A 23,726-nucleotide genomic window follows, 5' to 3' on the forward strand; every position below is an offset into this window, starting at 1 on the left:
AGTCGCCACCTTATCGCAGGGCCACAACAGATAGATAGACAACATTCACACAGCAGGTCCAATTTAGTGTTGCCAATCAACCCATCCCCAGGTGCATGTCTTTGGAGGTGGGAGGAAGCCGGAGTTTCCGGAGGGAACCCACGCAGTCACGGGGAGAACATGCAAACTCCATACAGAAAGATCCCAAGCCCGCAATTGAACTCAGGACCTTTGTATTATAAGGCACATGCACCAACCCCTGTGCACCCAACGCTGGAACTTGCATAACGTTTATGATTTATAATCAGAATAAAAATCAGAATGAGAAGTACTTTTTTTTTTTATCCCCGAGGGGAAATTAAGATTTTCAGCACAAAGCAATTCAAGAGCAGACAAACATTACAGGGAGACAGAACAGTATCGCTGATGGTCTGCCAACTTTCGTCGCCCCTTATAAAAAAGGTGCAAAACAGTCCAACCCTGCACTCCTGGAGAGGGGGTTCAGACTGAGGCCAATGGGGGGGAAAACAACTCATTACCATAGCACACACAAATGTGTGTAAGAGGGACACATCAAAGAACACATAGGACATTAAAAAGACATTAAAAGAGCATAGCTAATGTACCTACTGTATATACCCCCCATGTTGTGCATAAATCCATCCATCCATCCATGTTCTACCGCTTCTTCCCTTTTGGGGTTGCGGGGGGCGCTGGCGCCTATCTCAGCTACAATCGGGCGGAAGGCCGTGTACACCCTGGACAAGGTGCATGTCTTTGGAATATATTATTTTTCAAATAACCTGACTGTGTATATGTACATAATTTGTCAATTCTTTTAACGTAATGTTTTATATACATGTTACAGGTTATATATATCTTTTATTATTGAATGTATCAAATGTGATGAATATTTAATGAACCACAAACAGTAGTTTGTTTGGAAAACAATACAATACTCACAGATAATATATTTTGAATTACCAGAACCACCAGCTGCTTTATTTTGGAATATATTAGAGCAGTGGTTCTCAAATGGGGGTACGCGTACCCCTGGAGGTACTTGAAGGTATGCCAAGGGGTACCAGAGATTTTTTTTTTTAATTCTAAAAATAGCAACAATTTAAAAATGTCTTATTAATGTATTTATTGAATAATATTTCAACAAAATATTAATTTAACTTTATAAACTGTGAAAAGAAATGCATCAATGCAATATTCAGTGTTGACAGCTAGATTTTTTGTGGACATGTTCCATAAATATTGATGTTAAAGATTTCTTTTTTTGTGAAGAAATGTTTAGAATTAAGTTCATGAATCCAGATGGATCTCTATTACAATCCCCAAAGAGGGCACTTTAAGATGATGATTACTTCAATGTGTAGAAATCTTTATTTACAAATGTATAATTGAATCACTTATTTATTTTTCAACAAGTTTTCAGTTATTTTTATATCTTTTTTTTCCCCAAATAGTTCAAGAAAGACTACTAAAAATGAGCAATATTTTGCACTGTTATACAATTTAATAAATCAGAAACTGCAACATAGTGCTGTATTTTACTTCTTTATCTCTTTTTTTTTCAACTAAAAATATTTTGCTCTGATTAGGGGGTACTTGAATTGAAAAAATGTTCACAGGGGGTACATCACCAAAAAAAGGTTGAGAACCACTGTATTACAGTGTATACCCTATTTTTATTGTGTTAAATTTTAACTGTTTAATTGTTTTTTTTTTCTTTTTCTGATGTCTACATTGCACCACGGGGATGCAGAAGGTTTTCTAAAATACATTCCTTTTGATTGCACCCCAAATCACTAGCAGCACAGTAGTTTTGGAAAGTGAGAATGTACATTTACTTTGGAAAGCTATAATGCGGTCTGCCAAGCTTCTGGTTTTGCTGTCACTCTTATAGGACAGACTTGTAACGTGTCTCCTTCAAGCTGCTTCTCTGTCACAGTCCCTATCAGTAGCTTCTCCATATTTCCGTGTATAAAAGGTTGTTTTTTTTAAACAGTTTTGCCCACACAATAGCTGTCCTTCCAGATTCCATTATGCATTTAGCGTTGCGAGGCTCAGACTGCATCACAAAGTCGGCCACAGATCCAGTCATGATGGTAATTATTTCTTTATTTTAATTAATTTTGTCTGGTTATTTTCCTCGGCACTGTACTCTGTACTTCACACTCAACTTTTTCAGTTGCTATGGTTGGAGAACAAAGATACTGTATGTCAGGGGTCACCAACCTTTTTGAAACCAAGAGCTACTTCTTGGGTACTGATTAATGCGAAGGGCTACCAGTTTGATACACACTTTAATAAATTGCTAGAAATAGCCAATTCGCTCAATTTACCTTTAATAAATATATATATATATATATATATATATATATTAAAAAAAAGGGTATTTCTGTCTGTCATTCCGACGTACATTTTTTTTCCTTCTACGGAAGATTTTTTGTAGAGAATAAATGATGAAAAAAACACTTAATTGAACGGTTTAAAAGAGGAGAAAACACGAAAAAAAATGAAAATAAAATTTTGAAACATAGTTTATCTTCAATTTCGACTCTTTAAAATTCAAAATTCAACCGAAAAAAATGAAGAGAAAAACTAGCTGATTCGAATCTTTTTGAAAAAAAAAAAAAAAGAATTCATGGAACATCATTAGGTCATTAGGTTAGGCCAGCATAGAAGGTCTTGCTGGCCTTGACGGTACACCACCGCAATAAACACATTTCCACGAAGTAAGATTATTATTAATAAATCACATATATTTTATAGTTAAAACATAAAAAACTTAAAACACAAAAACCTATTAAAGCCTTGATGTTTTTCAAATTTTTTAGAGGTTTTAAACAGGAAATAACACCAATATAGTCACCTTCACACTTTTTTCAGCCAAGCTTTGAGTGTGATCTACTGTAGATTACCATACTCACCGGTAGCCTGGAGGATCCTTCAAGTGTCATTGCTGGCCCTCACCAAGCCTCTAAAACACACAGCTATGACATGGAAATACTTGGTCATATCCTCGGTAATTCCTCAAATTTAAAAAACTGGGCTTTAATGTGCTAAAACAACGGCCACAAGATGTTCTGCAAAAAATGGTAAACAGTCGCAGCTATGATCTTAGGGCTTTGGTGTTAGCCTTCTGTGATGTTAGCTTTCTGTGTTGTTAGCATTGTGTGTTACGTGTTGCGAGTCCACATCACTCAAGCCAAAGCTATGTTAATTATGTCAATGATGAAGGCCATCAAGAGAGTTGAGCTCCACTTTGCCCAGACTGTTGACTATGTGTGTCAAACAAAATCGATTTTCAGATTAATCACCATTATTGTTTTATATTGATTCTTAATCGATTTCAAAAAATCAAAAATCAATGACATTTTTTTGGGGTGTTTTATTTATTTATTTTTCAATCTGTTCTTTCCAGCCAATCAGGCAAATATTATTGTTGATGTAGATACCCATATTTTCTGTATAGATTTAAGTAATATAAACTTCTATTGTTGCCTTATTTGTACTTGAGTTTTTTTTAAATGTTCAGGAAGCATTTAAATAAACAAAACCGGGTTTTTTGAAAATAACATAGAAATTGATTAGAGCTTTTCATATATTTTATGAAGGAATGTTAAAAAAGTATAGATTTTGAATTGAGAATTGTTTCGAATTGTGTGGTGCTGCGCTAACGCCGATGCTACGTCGCGTCAAAGGTTCACCAATGTGGATAAAGAAGTTGTTCTGCCAAAAGTTGGTTAACTTGAAAATAGCGTCAAGATAAGCTGCTTGTCTTGTTGGTAGAAGTGTTTACTCTCAAGCTGGATATGAAAGTCCCACTTGCTGAGTAATAACCATAATAATTTAATACTTAATTTAGGCTGTGATTTTTTTCATGCGGTCCTTATATGTTGAAGGCAGGATATATGGGGTTACAAGAATGGTTATTTAGATTGCTTAAAATATAGTTGTTATGCGACAGAATCAACATAAGTTAAATATTTGGTAAATTAGGTACTTGATCAAAATCATTGGTGCTGTGCTGTCTAAACCTTTTACACTGAGGGCCACATAGACAAAAAACGAGAAGATGTACCGGGCATTTTGATATTTTTAATGTAGTAAAAAGTTTAAGCCCTTATAGGAACCTCGGATGCGGAGACAAACTCAAGTCTTGATACAAAAATAGTAATTTAGTTACATACAACCTCAACTAAAATTAGTATCATGGTAACACTTAAGTATGGGGAACATGATCACCATTAATTAGTTGCTTATTAAAGTAACACAGACTTAATATAGAGTTATTTGGACACTATGGGAACATATAAGGGTTGGGGTGAGGGTTCGGGTTACTAATAAGCAATAATTCTGGGGTTATTGAGGGAAGACTCTTGGTCAATGGCTTACTGGTTGTATAATAAGGCCATGCAGAATAAGGTGTTAATAAGTACTTAATAATGACTAATTAAGAGCCAATATGTTACTAATTCACATGTTAAGAAGCAACTAATTAATAGTGATTGTATTTCCCATACTAAAGTGTTACCATGTCTAATACTGTACACAACTAAAATAGCACTGACAAGCAATAACACAAAACACCAACAGAGCAGACCTAAAAAAATGTAGATAAAATGGGGAAGCGAAAATCACAGGAGGCAAGGTCTACTCTGTGAAGTACAAAAAGCAGGAACAACAACAGGGATAAGTGGAAGTACTTAAAAAATGAAAATAGCGTAGACAGTAGATGCAAGGTATACAAAAGGCAGCTAAGAAACAGGTGTATCCTGTACTGCAACCCACATCATCCAAAAAAAATAGGATCTGAAAAGTACATACAAGCTGGGGTAAGTAAATAAAAGACAGGACAGTGGGCAATTAATATGTGACATACTCTATATCCTGTAGTTAAAGAAAAAAAAAGCCAGCTCTGTTAGCATAAACATTTCAACTGTCCCCTCTCACTTTACAATACATTACACCCTTTTGCTTTCTATTTTTTGTAGTTGTATTTTTAGAATATGCTGCAGACCAATACAAAATGAGCTGCGGGCCGCAGAAAAAGCATATTGGACATCCATGTCCAAGTGGTAACTATAAATTGATCACAATTAATTCTCAATCCATTTGTGACTTGGCACACAGTGAAAATGAAAATATTATATGATAACCACTACTGAAGAAACAGTTGCAGTTTGTTTTTTCAATTCAGTTTGCAGAATAAATCAGTTCAGTATTAAATAGGATTGGCAGACATTTTATTTGATGGCACAAACTTTAATTGTGTGGTGTTTGCATTTGCAAGTGTGGTTTTTCTTGTTACTCCAGCTTGCTCGCAAAGTGTAAAAGCATGTCTTTTAGTTTCATTTAAGACTAACTGCCCGAAAAAGTGTCATTGTCCGAAATGCTTCAATGGATGCACATTTATGGTCACTTAAAGCTATTCGTTTGTTGTAACAGCAGTAATTTCGTAACAAATGCTGAGTAATCGGATACTCTAATCTAGAGATGGAGATCAACGCTGTGCAATCTTTTCCAGGAAACTCAAATAACCTTGTTCTTGTTCTGTCTGAGTCACCATGCAGCTATTGGGAAACTGTCTGAGCCAATGCCAACTAACTCGCATTTTCTATAGCAAGAAAATACAGTCTTGTGAAAACAAACTCTGAAGTTTTCCTAAAATAAAACATGCTATTGTGTGTACTGCTGTGTTAAATGGAAAATTTACTTTTTTAGTAGTTTTCTTTAATCATTCATTGTGTTCACATTATTACACATAGTATTGAAGTTATGTGCATTGTACTTTCTTAACTGTAGCCAAAAACAATGATTAATTGATTGATACAAATTAAAATTTCAACTTGGAGAATTCATAACATTGTAGTTCATCTATAAGACTAAGCCTGTAGGGCACGGGGGTCGAACTCAAGGCCCAGGGGCCAAATCTGGCCTGCCACGTCATTTTATGTGGCCTGCAAAAGCCTTAGAAATAATATGTATCAAAAAAGCACTACATAATTCTTACTAAATGTATTTGTTCTTGCAATTTTGACTGAAACATTACATGAAATGCTTGTGATTACATGTTGTTTACTTTAATATCACCATATAACATATATTCTAAACATTTTTTTTGTTGAACTAAAAATAAACACTTAAATATCTGCTTGTCACCCTTCAGTTGGTCATTCATCTGTACATAAAAAATCAAATGCATAGGCAATTGTGGAATAATATCACGAGGCAATAATACATTGATATTTACTTTTTAAATTGATCTCAACTCTGTACACTGCTGCTGGAATTTTAATTTTCCTGAAGGAATCAATAAAGATTGATCCATCTATCTATCTATCTATCTATCTATCTATCTATCTATCTGTCTGTCTGTCTGTCTGTCTGTCTGTCTGTCTGTCTGTCTGTCTATAGCAGGGGTCTCCCGCGAGTTTTATATGAATGGCACTTGACAGCGTTGTGTTATTTGGGTCGAAAATGGCCCTTTCAATGTTCTGAGTTGCCTACCCCTGCGTTAGTGGAAAAGCGGCAAGTGAGTGAAAGCGACAGAGATGTTGCCATGGAGACAAGGGTTTTCTTACGTGCCCAGCAGCAGTCACATCGCGACAAACTGTCCGTCAGTAATAACGGTCCCCGATAACATGGACCAATTCAAATTGTTATTTGTTTTTTTATTGTTTAATTTGCATTGCCTCACACGGTGAACACTACTAAATGACGCTGGATATCACTTTTTTGCGCTCGCTACCCCGGTACCCTATTATCCGCCGACCGCCGTGTTTCTGAAGGGAGGAAAAGCTGAACAACACACTTTGAGGAAATAACATTATTCTGCGTGCGTCGGCTAAATACAAATATATTCCACAACCCCAAACATGTCTTTTTCAAAGCCTGCAATGTAGAGAAAGGTTAGTGATGAGCAAAGATTATTCCAGGAAAAGTGGGGGATGCAATATTTCTTTGTTGAGCACAGGGGCACCCCGACGTGTCTTATTTGCAAAGACAAAGTTGTGGTGCACAAGGGATACAATTTGAAACGTCGGGGACGTGCTGAGGAGTATGCAACTTTTTTTTTAGGAAATCTTTTCTTGTGGCCCAGCCTCACCCAGACTCTGCATCCAGTGGCCCCCAGGTAAAGTGAGTTTGCGACCCCTGATCTAGTATTGCAACAACCTGCTGAGGTTGATGTTTTGTTCTAGTATTGTGTCGTTCGTGAACGATTCGTTCGAACAAACAAATCTTTCAAGTGAACGTACTGAACCGAATCACTTCATGAACTGATTCGTTCCTTTCTCAGTTCAGTTGACCTCCGCCGCGACCATGCCGGTATGAGTGGAACTGGCGAATTCTGTGACTCACTGAACCCTCAACGTCGGCGAACGACGCAGCCAGCTACTCATCATGTGGGCGGGGGGAGGGACTAAGCAAACGATTCGTTCACTGCGGATTAACGACATGAATCACTTAGTGAAAAAACAACGCTCTCGCTCTCTGCTCTGCTTGCCCCCATGCCGTGAGTGATATGTTTCATGCCATTGGCATCCGTTCTCCATTCATTCTCCAAGCTAACGGCTAATGTTGACTCAAGCCACATGAAAACAAACACACATTATCCCTCATTATCTCAACACATACATTTTTTTGTGCATATTTAAGTTGATATTTCCATTTTTATATTTTTAAATGCAAACTACAGAAATTGGAGTTTTTATGTTGGCATTTCTGACACTTGGTTTGAAATTTGTTTTGTTTTATTTAAGGTAGCCTATTTATTTTCTTTTTGTTTGCACATTTAAGTTGATATTTTCTTTGTTATATTTTTAAACTTAGGCTACAGAACATTTAGTTTTAATGTTGGCATTTCTGGCTCTTAATTTATTTTTTTTTATTTTCTTTTTGTTTGCATATTTAAGTTTACATTTTCTTTGACACAGAACATTTAGTTTTTATGTTGGCATTTATTAAGGGTTTCTAAATTCAATATTTGTTTTTGCAAAGAGCGATTCACGTCTGTCGCCCTCTGGCCCACAGAACTGTAGCTGTGTGATTCAGGCTTTCTTCACGAACCTACAAGAACTGACTGGTTGTCGCTGAGGATGTGAATCACGTTCGCGCTGCACTCACTCACGTTCGCGAACTGACACACACAGCGAGATCTGCCGCTGGGGAAGCTGCTACTGACTGACTCATGATTCGCCGACCTGCACACAGAACTGCTGCTGCAGAAGTAATTCGGTGAAATTATTTTTTGAACGAATCAATTTAAGGAACTGATTCTAGTGATTCAGTACAGTCAAAAGAACTGCTGATCCCATCACTATTGTGTTTTTGAGTGAATGATGATGAGAATTCCCATTGTTTTGAACGTACCAGGCCTGTAAGATGATTGGCGAAGGAGGAGGACGCGTGTGTTGTGGCGGGAATGAGAATAGACGTGCATGTAGGAGGAAAGAGATAATTTGAGCTGTGTTCGTATAGGTTGCTCAATATAAGTTTAAAAATAGCGTCAGGCATTGTGTGCACTTCTTCTGGGCGCTACAATTGGTGTCGGAAGTAAAACTTTGCGCATACCGCCGCTGCTTGTGTGCTCAGCCAGCTACGTCATCGGGAGGTACAAGCCACCTTGTTTCCTCGAGACTTTGTCGAGATTGAACGAGAGAGGACGGACATTGAAGTTGGACTTAAGGTGCCTGCAGCGGACGTGAGGAGCTCGCAGCAAAGAGAGAGAAAGAGAGGGGAAGTAGAGAGGCAGCGTCGACAGGTGCAGCACACGCTGCTTACCATGGGGGAATTCCGCCCTCAATGACGACTCCCAGGTTCGATGGCAAGGAAGACTGGGAGGCATTTCATGCCCAATTTGAACTGTTAGCACAGGCTGGAAGATGCTCTCCAGAAGAAGTGCACACAAAGTCTGACGCTCTTGTTAAACTTTTATTGAGCAACCTATACTAACACAGCTCAACTTATAGTTCCTTCCACATGCACGTCTATTCTCATTCCTCATTTCCGCAACAACGTACGCTTCTTCCTTCTTCGCCAATCACCTTACAGGCGTGGTACGTTCACAACAATGGGAATTCTGATCATCACTCACTCAAAAACACAACATCAACCTCAGCAGGTCGTTACATTTTATACATTTACTGTAACAATTAAGCGGATTTCTAAGGTCAGCCATAACCGATGTGACCCAAAAATAAAAAAAAAGTTTGACACCCTTGTGGGATTTTCATGACTTCGTTTAGGGTGACATCTAGCGTCCAACAATAATAGAACCACACTTGAATATTTTACCTTATCACAGTCTCTTTCATTGATTGATTGACTGACACTTTTATTAGTAGATTGCACAGTACAGTACATATTCCGTACAATTGACCACTAAATAGTAACACCCGAATACGTTTTTCAACTTGTTTAAATCGGGGTCCACGTTAATCAATTCATGGTATTAATCAATTCAAACTGTCAAACTAAGACGAAGCGACGAGCAATATTAAACACATTGGATGTATACGGACCCATATCACCTCAGTCCTCCCTCCCGAGCTCGACCCACACCAGTTTGCCTACAGAGCCAACAGGTCCACAGAGGACGCCATCGCCACAGCCCTACACTCCTCCCTGGGTCACCTGGAGACGGGGGGAAGCTACGTGCGGCTGCTTTTTGTGGATTATAGCTCGGCATTTAACACCATTATTCCTGATAGACTGGTGTCCAAACTGTCAGACCTGGGTCTCTCGAACTCCATCTGCATGTGGATTAAGGACTTCTTATCCAACCGCCCCCAGAGGGTGCAGTTGGGTCGCCACATGTCATCAAGCCTGCACCTCAGTACCGGCTCTCCACAAGGCTGCGTGCTGAGCCCCCTTCTCTACTCCATCTACACATACGACTGCACACCTGCCCACTCCAGCAACTCCATCATCAAATTTGCGGATGACACCGCCGTAGTGGGGCTCATCTCGGAGGGAGACGAGGCTGCATATCGGGATGAGGTGGAGAAGCTGTCGGATTGGTGCAAAGTCAACAACCTGGCCCTGAACACCTCCAAGACCAAGGAGCTGGTCATAGACTTCAGGAGGAAAAAAACGGACATCCTGCCCCTGATCATCAGTGGTGACTGTGTGGAGAGGGTCTCCGACTTCCGCTCCCTGGGACTCCACCTGGCCAACGACCTATCCTGGAGCACCAACACCATGGCTACCACCAAGAAGGCACACCAGAGACTGCACTTCCTGAGAATACTCAGGAACAACCACCTCTCACAGGAACTGCTGGTGTCCTTCTACCGGTGCTCCATTGAGAGCATCCTGACCTACTGCATCTGCGTGTGGTTCAGCAGCTGCACGGCCGCAGAGAGAACGGCGCTCCAGAGAGTCATAAAGACCGCCCAGAAGTTAATCGGATGCCCCCTCCCCCCCTCTGGCTGACCTGTACAGCTCCCGCTGTCTCAGGAAAGCACAGAGCATCTTGAAAGACCCATTCCACCCCGGGCACAGCCACCTGGAACTGCTACCCTCAAGCAGACGCTACAGGGTGCTAAAAGCGAGCACCAATAGACTAAAAAATAGCTTTTACCCAAGAGCCATAGTAGCACTAAACAGGCACTGAGTGTCCATATGTCCATCATGTCCTCATGTGTAATGTTTAAATGTTTTTCTATTTTTTTGGACTACAATGTGAAATAATGTTTTATGTATGTATACATAGATACATCTGTCATCTCTATCTTTTTTTTTTTTATTTATTTTTTATTTATTTATTATTATTTTTAAATTTATACTACCATATTGTATATGCACCTTAGGAGGAGCTGCTCCAATTTCGTTGTTCTTTGAACCTGTTCATTGCGATAATGACAATAAAACTCTATTCTATTCTATTCTAATTTCCTGGTTGAATTGGATCAAAACATGCATTATATTCAGTCACGTGGCTTCTTCCCGGAAATGAAAAAACTGGTGGTCAAACACGCCAAGATATTGTTGTGCTGCAATGGGGCCAGATTTTGCCCCAAAAAGCATATACGACTGAAAAAAACACAAAAAAAACTTTGGCAATGTACCCCTGTACTTTATCTAAAAAATATTTGTCGTGTGATATCAATGAATATCCGTCAGTGGAGTTAGACATATTGTGCTCCAAACATCATTCTCCGCAACAAAACAGATTAAAAATTGGAACAAGCATGGAGGTCTACAACTTCTTTGTTTGTGGCTGGGTCAAGGAAATTGGTATCAACATTATAAATACAAATATGAATCGTTTTAAGCATATGGTTGCATTTAATGATTTAACTTCATGTCTACATTTATGTTTGTTGTTGTTGCATGCGCCGTTTACGTGTTTCCCCCGTCTCTATCAAAATATAAATACATCAACAAAATTGCGTATGTGCTGAAAGCTTCATTTATGATCGCTGCGTGTGCCGGTAATAACTTAACTACTATGCTAACATTTGGTTTCTTTTAGTTAGATCCGCCGAGTAATGGCTGAAGGAATCGTGTGATTTGTGTGGCTTTTCTACAGACGTGAGCAGGATGTGACGTCATGTAAATCTAAGCATTAGGTCACATTTCCTGATTTCATGCTGCATTCCCGTACTACTGGTAAAGTAGGAAATATCCACTTTGGTGCTTACATTATCCGTTTTTAAAGCTATACAGAGTAACCAAAAATGAAATACAAATATATACGAAAAGTTATTAAACTTTTTTGAGAAAATATGGATATTATTAAAATAAAAATATTGAGTAGGCTGAATTTGTGTTTAATATTTCCTAAATAATTAGAGTTGCGAGATTTTTGAACGCACCGTTTGCAGTACTGCAGAGAATGAAACGCTGCTATAGAGAATAAGTATCGCTTCAATTCAAAGCACACTGGATTCTATAATCCACAAACGGACGATAGAGACCAAATATACACATATTTTGTTAAATAGTAAAGGAATTTTTTTTGGAAAAGTAGACTGCGGGCGAGCCGTTACGTGCCACCCAACACAGGTAAAACATGCACACTAAGGAATTTACAGCCATTACAGATACCTCGTTTGTAATGGTAGTAAAATAAGCCTATAATGTTTTATCGTTTTTAAAAAAAAAGTATTTCTAAAGAGGAATGTCAGAGACACAAATATATTTTGCGCAGCTACTGCAATGAAAAGATAAACAATTAATGCTCGATCGCCAGTCATGGCTTAACGGTTTCAGATCAGATATGGTTTATTCCAACAAGATTTAAAATTGTGTTTTCACTTATCTACTTAGACTCTGTAACATGGTCTTAAATATATGTTATGTTCAGTTCAGTTTATTTCCACATATAGCCAGTTGTTTCATTACAGCACGGAGAAAAGGAGTAGGAAGAAGCAGAGCTTATTTAAGCCTACCCCTCTTCATATCATCGCAATTTTATCCCATTTCCTTGTTCAGCTGTTTTTTAACAAAACAGAGAATAAATAAAGGATAAATATATATTATACAGCTGAGATAGCAGGGACCCCTAAAGAGACAAGCGGTAGAAATGGATGGATGAATGGATATATATTATACCATAATAAGCAAACACATATGCCCAAATGCAGCTGAGATAGGCTCCAGCACCCCGCACCCCCCGCCCGCGACCCCGAACGGGAGAAGCGGTAGGAAATTGATTGATTGATGTTAAATAAATAAATAATCATTAAAAAAGGTAAGGGTTCAATATGTTCATCATAATTATTCTTCTAAACAATCTCTTAAACTTAATCATATTGGTGCTTTGTTTGATTTATTTGCTTAATCCATTCCATGAATTAATTCCACTTACGGATACACTAAAGGTTTTAAGTGTTGTATGCGCATAAAAATGTTTTAAAATAGATTTTCATCTAAGATTATATTTCTCCTCTTTTGTTGATAAGAATTGTTGTACATTATTTCGTAGCAGGTTATAGTTTGCTTTGTGCATCATTTTAGCTGTTTGCAAATGCATCAAATTGTTGAATATTTCTGATTCAATAAATAAATGGTTTGTATGTTCTCTATATTCAACATTATGTATTATTCTACTTGATCAATTTTGTAACACCGTTAGAGAACGAAGCACAGATTGGTAGTTATTTCCCCATATTTCTGCACAATAACTCATAGATATGGTAACACTAGCGAGCAGTAGAGAATATGAAGAGATTGTTGTTCCAGAACATATTTTGCTTTATCAATTATTGACATGTTTCTTGCTACTTTATGTTGTATATTATTTACATGAGGTTTCCAGTTAATTTTGTAATCTATTGTTACACCTAAACACGTGTTTTCTTTTACCCGTTCAATGTCTACTCCGTCTATTTGTATTTGTGTTTGACTTTCTCTTCTACTGTTACGGAATCTTAGTTTTACCGAGATTCAAAGATAGTCTGTTTTGGTCAAACCATCTTTTTAATTTGTCAATTTTTTCTGTTATTATTTGTACTAGCTTTTGTATGTTCTGTCCTGAACAAAACACAGTAGTGTCCTCTGGAAATAGTACTAACCTTGAGTCCTTTGTAACTTTACAAATGTCATTTATTTAAAGATTGAAACATTTTGGTCCAAGTATAGATCCCTGAGGTACGCCACATGATATGTTCAGCTCTGTAGACGTGTGTAATCCTATATTTACGTATTGCTTTCTCTTGGTTAAGTAGCTTCTTACCCAGTTCAAGACCAACCCTCTGATGCCATACTTTTCCAATTAGTTTATAAAGAAACTGTGCTTGATTGTGTCAAATGATTGTGTTAAATCCATAAACACAGCCACTGCACACTGTTAACCATCTATTGCTTTTGCAATATCTTCCGTTATTTGGATTAATGCCATTGATGTTGAGCTGTTGGCTCTGTATCCATATTGGTTGTCTGTGAGAGTTTCATTTTTATTTATGAATTCGTCCAATCTGTTATTAAACAGTTTTTCTATAATTTTTGAAATTGTGGAAGTAGAGAAACAGGTCTGTAGTTTGTACACGTGTGTTTGTCTCCAGTCTTAAAAATGTGTAGAACTTTTGCTATTTTAAATTTATCTGGAAATTTGCCAGTTTGAAATGATAGGTTGCTGATATACTGTATATTAAAGGTTCTGAAATGTCTTCAATAATCTTTTTTATAATTTCCATATCAATTCTGCTACAATCAGCTGAGGTCTTGGATTTACATTTTTTCACAAAAAAATCGGAATTCACATGCAGTGTTTTTCATCTTCCTTAATAAGTCATCTTGTCAACCTAAAACTGTTGAAGGGTCAATAAAACCCTTAATCATTTTACAGACACCTCAAAAGGAATGGCAGCACAATCTAATTCCAATTGCACAAACAAGCACTAACGTGGCACTAACCATTGAGACTATTTGGGTTTAGTTTGGCGCGAATGGGGCGCTGGTTCCACTCAGATTGACCTATGAAGTAATCTTTAATAATGATATAAATAAAATTACACAAAAGGGTTGGAATTGGGGGTTGAATCACCATTAATGTTTCCCGGGCGCGGCACCGCTGCTGCCCACTACTTCCTTCACTTTCCAGTGGTTGATCAGGGGATGGACAAATTTCCCCACACCTAGTGTGTGTGTGACAATCATTGGTACTTTGACGTTAACCTTTCAACAACACAAACCGTTATGACTATTTTACCATAGCTTTGGGTGGGGCGCCAACTTCAAGGAGGTACACAACCTGACTGTCTATTTCTATACAGGCATGCTGTAGCCCCAGAGACAGTTGTCACAATGAAGAGTCCCACTTCCTTTTGGGCTTTCTCACTGGGATTCTTGGTGGGGGCCCTCAGCTTCTATTTGACTCTGCACCAGCTGTGGTTGGAAAAGAGCTACCCAATGCTGTCTGAGGGACAAGATAAAGACATGGTGGTACATCTGAAACCCACCAACTGGAGGAGGAAAGAAGGCACTCTCATAAACCGGACCCCGATTTACCATGAAGGTGAGCTACAACAATGGCGATTAGGGATGCAACAGTACTTGGTAAAATACCACACTGTTCGGTTTAAGTTAATTAGAAGAAAAAATACAATGTTATACCTAAATATGTTTGAATCACACTTTTAGCCTCTGTGTTTGCTTTCATTCAACTCTTCAGATATGGCATGTACTAAAAAAATATACATCCGCTTTTTGTTGTTGAGCATAAAAAAAACCTTTTCTCCCCAAAATGTTCATTAAACTAGTTTTTTGTGTTGGCACACACTGTTTTATACTTCCTCTATTTCAAACTAAACTCTAAATGCATTTCCATTAAATAAACACAATTTGAGTCACTACTTGCCGTTTGTCAAACCACCAATGAGAATTACTGATGTATACAGGTAATCATGATTAAGAGGCTATTTACCATTCCAAAGTGTTGTTTATTAACTGTTAACTTGAAATAAAAGTCTTATAGTATTCAGAACACGAGTAATATATTTTCTGCTGCAGACTGCAGTTTTTGCTGACCTGCAGAACAAAGAAAGGAGCTTGAGAGGGTAAAAAAAGTGGTTGTCTTTGCACCCAAAAAAAGTACCTAAACAGAACTTAAAACCATGGCACAAAAACCGAGGTATGACTGTAACGTGGGTTACCTGTACAGTTGCACCCCTACTGACAATATTCCTGATTTTAGTATACATTTTGATTCTACTAACATGGCTTTAGAATTAGCTGATTTTATGTTGTGCACTGTTAAATGTATGTGTAATTAAATTTTTGTATTAAAATCAAAACTAACACTATTGGCACACTGTGGGCTTTATTGCTGCAGATGAAGACAGTTGGGTGGCAGACAAATTGTACCAGAAGGTCAGAGTTCTCTGCTGGGTTATGACGGAGACACATAACCTGCGAACCCGGGCCCACCACGTCAGGGCCACCTGGGCTCGGCACTGCAATGCAGTGGTTGCCATGAGCTCTGTGAAGGACCCTGATTTGCCCGCTGTTGGCCTGGACACGAATGAGGGCCGTGACCAGCTCTACTGGAAGACCATCCGCGCCTTCCATTATATCTATGAGCATCATGTAGACCAAGCAGACTGGTTCTTGAAAGCGGATGATGACACCTTCGTGGTGGTGGACAACCTGCGATGGATTCTGTCCAACCACACCCCTGAAGAGCCCATCTATTTTGGCAAGCGCTTTAAGCCTTTTTCCAAACAGGGTTACATGAGTGGAGGCGCAGGGTACGTGCTTAGTAAAGAGGCCCTCAGAAGATTCGTGGAGGGCTTCAGGACTAAGGTTTGCACGCACACTAGCCCTGTAGAAGACGTCGCTCTTGGCCAGTGTTTGGAGAAGATGGGCGTTCTTGCTGGCGACTCCAGAGATACCTTCCATCGAGAAACCTTCCACCCGTTTGTGCCTGAGCATCTTCTCACTGGAAAGTTCTCCAAAACCTTCTGGTATTGGAACTATTGCTACTACCCGATTATTGAGGCAAGTCCGTATTTGTTATATTTCTTGTTTGATGCTTAGAAGGGGAAGCTCTATTTCAACAGGACTGTAAATAGTGGAGGGGCATGGACTTGAAAATAATATACAACGTACCATCGCAGATTCAGCAGTAAAGTACCATAGCAGTACATATTTAGTAGATTTAGGGCTATTTTTTCCTGCTTTTGTCGAAATAAAACAATGCAGTGTGGGGAAAAAGACAGACGTCACAAAACTAAACCGCTTCAATTGATGCAGAATGATCCGCAAAAACAGAATTACTGTGACAACGTGTCAGGAAACAGCACAGATCACCTGCAATTTTGGTGAAAACAGCAAGTGTTTCTCAAGCCCATTTTCACAGGAAGGTACCCAATCAGCTTATTTAATGCTTTTTAGTGGCAAAAGCATGTAAGAGTGCCATGTAAAAGAAATAGCACCGGTGCTTAGGCATAAAGAATCACTACTCGGGGTGCATCAATACATGAATATTGAACCATTCTGTAACACTGAATTGAACAATACCATCCATCCATCCATTTTCTACCGCTTATTACCTTTGGGGTCGCGGAAGGCGCTGGCGCCTATCTCAGCTACAATTCTTCATTAATTTTACCAACTTCCGACAATGAAGATTTGCAGTCGACTACAGTACTTAATACTTAGGCTGCATTGTCAAAGCAGACCCACTAAGTGGTGTGTCCCACGAGTTGATGAGACAAAAGCTACATGCCAAACTAGCTAATGCCTTAATGTACTTGAAATCAGTTGAGACCGAAGCTAAATGCCAGTTAGTTCATTGTAACATGGCTAATGCCTTAAATGTACCTGAAATCAGCCAAGACAGAAGCTACAAGCCAAGCCAGCCCCTTGTAACCTGGCTAATGCATTAACAGAACTTGAAATCAAAGATCCTCCAGCGACCTTCAGATATGGCATTTGGAACTACTTAGGTTTTCGTAATAAGCATAGTACGACCTTTTAATGTACTGGAAATCTGTTAAAACCAGTGCTACAAATGAGCTTGCAGTTATTCGAATATACTATATTATATATTGTCTGCATGTCTCATCCGGATTGAGGGGTTTTTCTCAGTTTTCCATATCACTATTTGGAAGTTTAAAAAAAATTACCACTTTAAAACGAGTAGCAGGAGATCTGAACAAGTTGATATTTTATATCTGTTATAAATAATTCGGGCCGTAATTCAGGGGATGTATTTATTTTAAGAACTGTACAATTTGTGGCTAATTCACATTAAGAATGTTTAAAGTTGAGTTCCATCACGTTGTTTATTCAGTACTTAATCAGAAAGACAACCAGGGTGGGGATTAGCACTATTGGAACAGGCCATGTCAGGTTAGGGTTCTTGTAGGAGCGTGAATCCCTTAATATCATTAGTGGGTGTCTGTACTTTAAAAAACAGATGTAGTCTTTATTTGGAAATGTACGCTAAAGTTGTACTTTAGACCCGAATGAGTCATATTTACAGTATATATATATACATACATGTAAATACACACACACACATATATATATGTATATATATATATATATATATATATATATATATATATATATATATATATATATATATATATATATATATATAAAATAACCCACCCACATCTACACTAAATGAATATGTTAATAACTGACACATTTAAATTCTGCATCTGACCCTGCACCATTCAGCTCAGACATTGAAATAGAGACAAGCTCATTTTAAAGTAGATGATTGCAGCTGAGACAATTCCCTGTCAACAATAAGATAATTGGTCAATTTGTTGTTTGTGATGCAAGCAAAATACATTTGCAATTCTTATGAGACAGAGACCATTTCTAATCCTGTCAACATTAGTTTAGCCAGTTCATTATACCCCGCCTGTCAGAGAGAAAAGAAGAAAAGATAAATACTGGCTGACTTTTAATAATGAAATCGTAATTTTAAGTGAAGTCCGTTGGTGTGAAGTGACAATAAAATTATATTAATTGTATATTTTGTATTTTGAGAACAAATATAATGGATGAAAAAAACAGCGCATAATGCTCTGTCAGACAATTATTATTTCAAGGATTATTTTGAATTAATTATTCAAAATAAATAATTATTTTTTAAATGAATATTTTGAGGGACATTCAATTGTAATTATTCTTTAAAGCCAAAAAAGGACATACAAGCCATTAAAGTTTTGAAATTTGTAAAAACATTTTGGATTTATATACATTTTCTTTTTAACCTTTTTTTTGCAAAAATTGGTCAGGAATATCAAATATGTAATGTTTTTTGTTTTGAATGCGTTTTGATCAGATTATGTCACAAGTTTAAATTAGTAAAACTAATATTATGCAAATGTTTACTAATTGAAATCTTTGACATAATTTGATCAAAAAGCCTTTATATGGTTAAAAAAATACAAATGTTTGGTATTTTTGTTTAGGGCTGAATTTATTCGCAGAAAAAACAAAAAACAAAATATTAATCCAACATTTGGTTATGCTCTTTGAAAAATTAAGAACTAATAAGTCCTGTTTGGCTCAGAGGCATTGTTAATAACTGCCAATGTGTTCTACACCTGGGAAATAATTGGAAATTGGAATGAAAATGTAACAGACTATTTTAGGAAAAATCATTCTTTTATTGTAAAAACACAACAACATTAGTGGTCAACATACAGTATACTTATAAACATCTCTATCCATCCATCCATTTTTCTACCGCTTGTCCCTGTCGGGGTCACGGGGTGGCTGAAGCCTATCCCAGTTGCATTCGGGTGGAAGGCAGCGTACACCCTGGACAAGTAGCCTTCTGATCGCAGGGCCAAACACAGATAGACAGACACCATTCACACTCACATTCACACACTAGGGCCAATTTAGTGTTGCTAATTAACCTATCCCCAGGTGCATGTCTTTGGAGGTGGGAGGAAGCCGTAGTACCCGGAGAGAACCCACGCAGTCACGGGGAAAACATGCAAACTCCACACAGACAGACCCCAAGCCCGGGATCAAACCCAAGACCTTCTTATTGTGAGGCAGACACACTATCCTCTGTCCTGCAGTGCTGATGCATTTCCATCTCGTGACCTGAATATTTACCAAGCATTAGAGATATTGGTATTATAAGCGCTAATACAGACAGACTATTTTCAGTGGTGAGCACATAGGGGTAGTTAGCTGGTGAGCTGCTGCATCGCCACTCAGCTGGTGAAAGTAACTGTAGTTCAAAATTATAATGCATGCTTCTCACTTGTCTAGTAGAAGATTGTGGCCATAAACCAAGAAGTTGGTCAAATTTGACATTCAATTTATACCCGGAGCTGATGAGACATTTTCGAAAAAAACACCAGTTTGCGGCACTTTTGGGGTGGGGTCGCTTTGGCAGCAGTCCAGTCTTCCCTCTCCTCAGCCATTTTGCTCTTCCCCGGAGATCTAGAGGCGTTCCCAAGCAAGCTGGGAGATATAGTTTCCCCAACGTGTCCTGGGTTTTCGCCGTGCTCTCCTACTGGCCGGATGTACCCTAAACACCTCCCCAGGGAGGGGTCCGGGCAGAACCACCTCCACTGGCTCCTATCAATGTGGAGGAACAGTGACTTTACTCTGAGCTCCTCCCGAATAACAGAGCTTCTCATCTTATCTCTAAGGGAGAGCCCCACCAACCGAAGGTGGAAACTGATTTTGGACGCCTGTACCCGCGATCTGATCAGCGAACCAACCTCTGGTTATACTTTTTTGTTTGTGACGACTCTGTATTTGGTACTTTTGCTTACAAATTCAATTGGTTCTGTCATAGATCATCAAGTGCAAAGTACTAAATCCCCAAATTAGTGTTTCTCCCCTCAATTAATTGAAACTAAAAGTCATTTGGTCTGTGCTTCACCCCCTAAAACTTAAATGTGTAACATGCTTTTCAATAAGAAAAAACTTACTTATATATATATATATATATATATATATATATATATATATATATATATATATATATATATATATATATATATATATATATATATATATATATATATATATATATATATATATATTTATTTATATACATTGGGGCAAAAAAGTGTTTAGTCAGCCACCGATTGTGCAAGTTCTCCCACTTAAAATGATGACAGAGGTCTGTAATTTTCATCATAGGTACACTTCAACTGTGAGAGACAGAGTGTGAAAAAAAAATTCAGGAATTCACTTTGTAGGTATTTTAAAGAAATTATTTGTAAATTATGGCGGAAAATAATTATTTGGTCAACCATTCAAAGCTCTCACTGATGGAAGGAGGTTTTGGCTCAAAATCTCACGATACATGGCCCCATTCATTCTTTCCTTAACACGGATCAATCGTCCTGTCCCCTTAGCAGAAAAACAGCCCCAAAGCATGATGTTTCCACCCCCATGCTTCACAGTAGGTGTGGTGTTCTTGGGATGCAACTCAGTATTCTTCTTCCTCCAAACACGACGAGTTGAGTTTATACCAAAATGGAGGATACAGCAGCGGATTGGGAGAATGTCACGCGGTCAAATGAAACCAAAATAGAACTTTTTGCAAAAAAAAAAAAAAAAAAAAATATATATATATATATATATATATATATATATATATATTTATTTATTAAAGGTAAATTGAGCGAATTGGCTATTTCTAGCAATTTATGTATATATATATATATATATATATATATATATATATATATATATATATATATATATATATATATATATATATATATATATACTTTAATGATATCCATCCATCCATTTTCTACCACTCTCTTTCGGAGTAGCGGGGGGTGATAGAGCCTATCTCAGCTGCATTTGGGCGGAAGGTGGGCTAACCCTGGACAAGTCGCCACCTCGTCACAGTCACACACGAGGGACAATTTTGTGTTGCCAATCAACCTATCCCCAGGTGCATGTCTTTGGAGGTGAGAGGAAGCCGGAGTACCCGCAGGGAACACACACAGTCATGGGTTCATTTTTCTTATCCGTTTGAAGTCGAAATATTCCCACACAAATTTCGCTTTGCGGTCATTATTTTTGACCTCGTTTTTGTTTCTTAATCTTGCTTCTTACTAGTGACTAACGAAGTTCTGTCACAGAGGCATAGATTATGAATGGCTGACAAAATAATTATTTAATTCTGCTATTGAATAAGCACGCTCAGGTGCTGAGAGGGGTGCACAGAGTGAACCCTCTGGCAGCCTGGTTGAACGCTAGAGAGTAAGAAAACAAACACGCGGACATGGTAAATTATCCATCGTCCATGAAGCTATTGCCTCCTGGCACTCATAAGCCGAGGTACCACTATACTTACATTCTTCTTCCATTCTTCTTCCTCAGGGTCCACAATGCTGCTCCGACCTGGCCGTGTCATTTCATTATGTGCCAGCAGAGCTGATGTACACCCTTGAGTACTACACCTACCACTTGAGAGCATATGGCTACAAGCCACGCTATCGACCCTACGTACACTCACTCTCTCGCACAACAGTGACCGCTGTAGTTCAGTCACTCCGAGGAGGGATAAATGGAACACACGTGAACGGGAACTTTCCTTTGAGTGCCAACCAAACCGGTGCAGAAATGGGGGAAAAGGAACCAAAGTCACTTCTAACAGGAAACAGGACCGCAGCTACACTGCATGGCCTATGAATGCATTTATTTGATATTTGAGCAAATGCAATTCCACCTACTTGAGACAAGTCTGCGGACAGTGGGCTGCATTTTGAGATTTTGACACAATCCAGTCTTAAGGTTCCTGTCTGGTAGCTCACCTAGAAATTGTACACTAGGTTAAATGGTTAGAGCAGGGGCACAGGATGAGTTTGCTAAGTAAAAAAATGAGCCAACATTTTTTTTAATGAGAGAAACTGCTGTTCTAAATGTGTCCACTAGATGTCGCAATAGCAATTATTTGCATCATTGTAGATTATACTACATATTTAAAAAAAAATAAACCACATGATGTTAGTGCACCAGTCGAGGAAAATGAGCAAACTACATATATAACATCCTGTAATTTTATTTTGATATTTTTTTTATCTTGATAAATTATAAATCAACACCAATGAGTTGACTGATGAACATTATCACATCATGTATGCAGAAAGTATAAATAAGGACAAATAAAGATAGAACACTATCAACCCCAACATGTATGTGTGGGATCTGAACTGAGGATGTCGATATGGCTTGTGCAGTACTTTGATACACTTGTGATGTAGGGCTACATAAATAAACATTGATGGTGTAAAAAAAACAACAACACTATGATTTGTACATTTTCAGAATGTGCCTGTTCTATTTTCAAACAAAGAAAACAATCTGAAGTTTTGTTTATTTTTAAGTTATCGTGCCGTGATTTACGAGTCCGGCCCCCTTGGGAGTAGATTTTTCTCCATGTGGCCCCCAATCTAAAATGAGTTTGACATCCCTGGTTTAGAGAATGTCTTATTTAGTTCTATCATGATGTCAACATGTAAATTTTATGGATGTTGTAACGAGGACCCAGGTAGGGAGGGGGGAAGGGGGGTGGCATTGGTGTTTAGTAATGTTTGAAGATTTTTTTTCCCCTGCAATTCAGATATGTAATTTAATTTTTTTTTAAAACAAGATATGCTAAATGTTAATATAAAATAAATATAGCCATAAAACTTTAATAACAAGCCTGCTTGAATCAAATTAAACATTTCTTAGATTACGTACACACCTGTCAAAAATGCAAAATGGTTTGTTTCACCTGCATAGCAGCAAACCGTTGGGGCGGGGCGTGGTTGGTTGGAGGCGTGGTTAAGAGGGAAGGAGTATATTTACAGCTTGAATTCACCAAGTCAAGTATTTCATATACATATATATATATATATATATATATATATATATATATATATATATATGTATATATATATATATATATATATATATATATACTTGACTTTCAGTGAATTCTGGCTATATGTGTATATATTCATTTTATTATATATATATATATATATATATATATATATATATATATATATATATACATATATAATAAATACTTGAATTTCAGTGTTCATTTATTTACACATATACACGCACATAACTCTCATCTACTCATTGTTGAGTTAAGGGTTGAATTGTCCATCCTTGTTCTATTCTCAGTCACTATTTTTCTAACCATGCTGAACACCCTCTCTGATGATGCATTGCTGCGTGGCACGCACAAATGTGCTTTCATCAAATGCACCAGAGTCTGGAATCTTCCATTTCTCCCTAGCATGGCCCAAAACTGGTCAATCTTTGTTTCC

General features: G+C 37.9%; 1 protein-coding gene across 2 annotated transcripts; it reads left to right on the top strand.

Moving 5' to 3' along the window:
* The first annotated feature begins 2,015 nt into the window (after positions 1 to 2,015).
* Positions 2,016 to 22,939, top strand: c1galt1la (core 1 synthase, glycoprotein-N-acetylgalactosamine 3-beta-galactosyltransferase 1, like a). 2 transcript variants are annotated; one of them, XM_061903388.1, is made up of 4 exons: positions 2,016 to 2,096; positions 14,718 to 14,959; positions 15,776 to 16,440; positions 21,781 to 22,938. In XM_061903388.1, exons 2-4 carry the CDS (start codon positions 14,749 to 14,751, stop codon positions 22,090 to 22,092), a joined length of 1,188 nt encoding a protein of 395 aa, XP_061759372.1. In that variant the 5' UTR covers positions 2,016 to 2,096; positions 14,718 to 14,748; the 3' UTR covers positions 22,093 to 22,938. The 2 variants fall into 2 exon arrangements, with proteins under 2 accessions (XP_061759372.1, XP_061759371.1); XM_061903387.1 differs by lacking the exon at positions 2,016 to 2,096 and adding an exon at positions 11,838 to 12,006 and having other exon boundaries at positions 21,781 to 22,939.
* Positions 22,940 to 23,726: the final 787 nt, after the last annotated feature.

The sequence above is a fragment of the Nerophis ophidion genome, linkage group LG06 (assembly GCF_033978795.1).
Source record: "Nerophis ophidion isolate RoL-2023_Sa linkage group LG06, RoL_Noph_v1.0, whole genome shotgun sequence".
Classification (NCBI taxonomy): domain Eukaryota; kingdom Metazoa; phylum Chordata; class Actinopteri; order Syngnathiformes; family Syngnathidae; genus Nerophis; species Nerophis ophidion.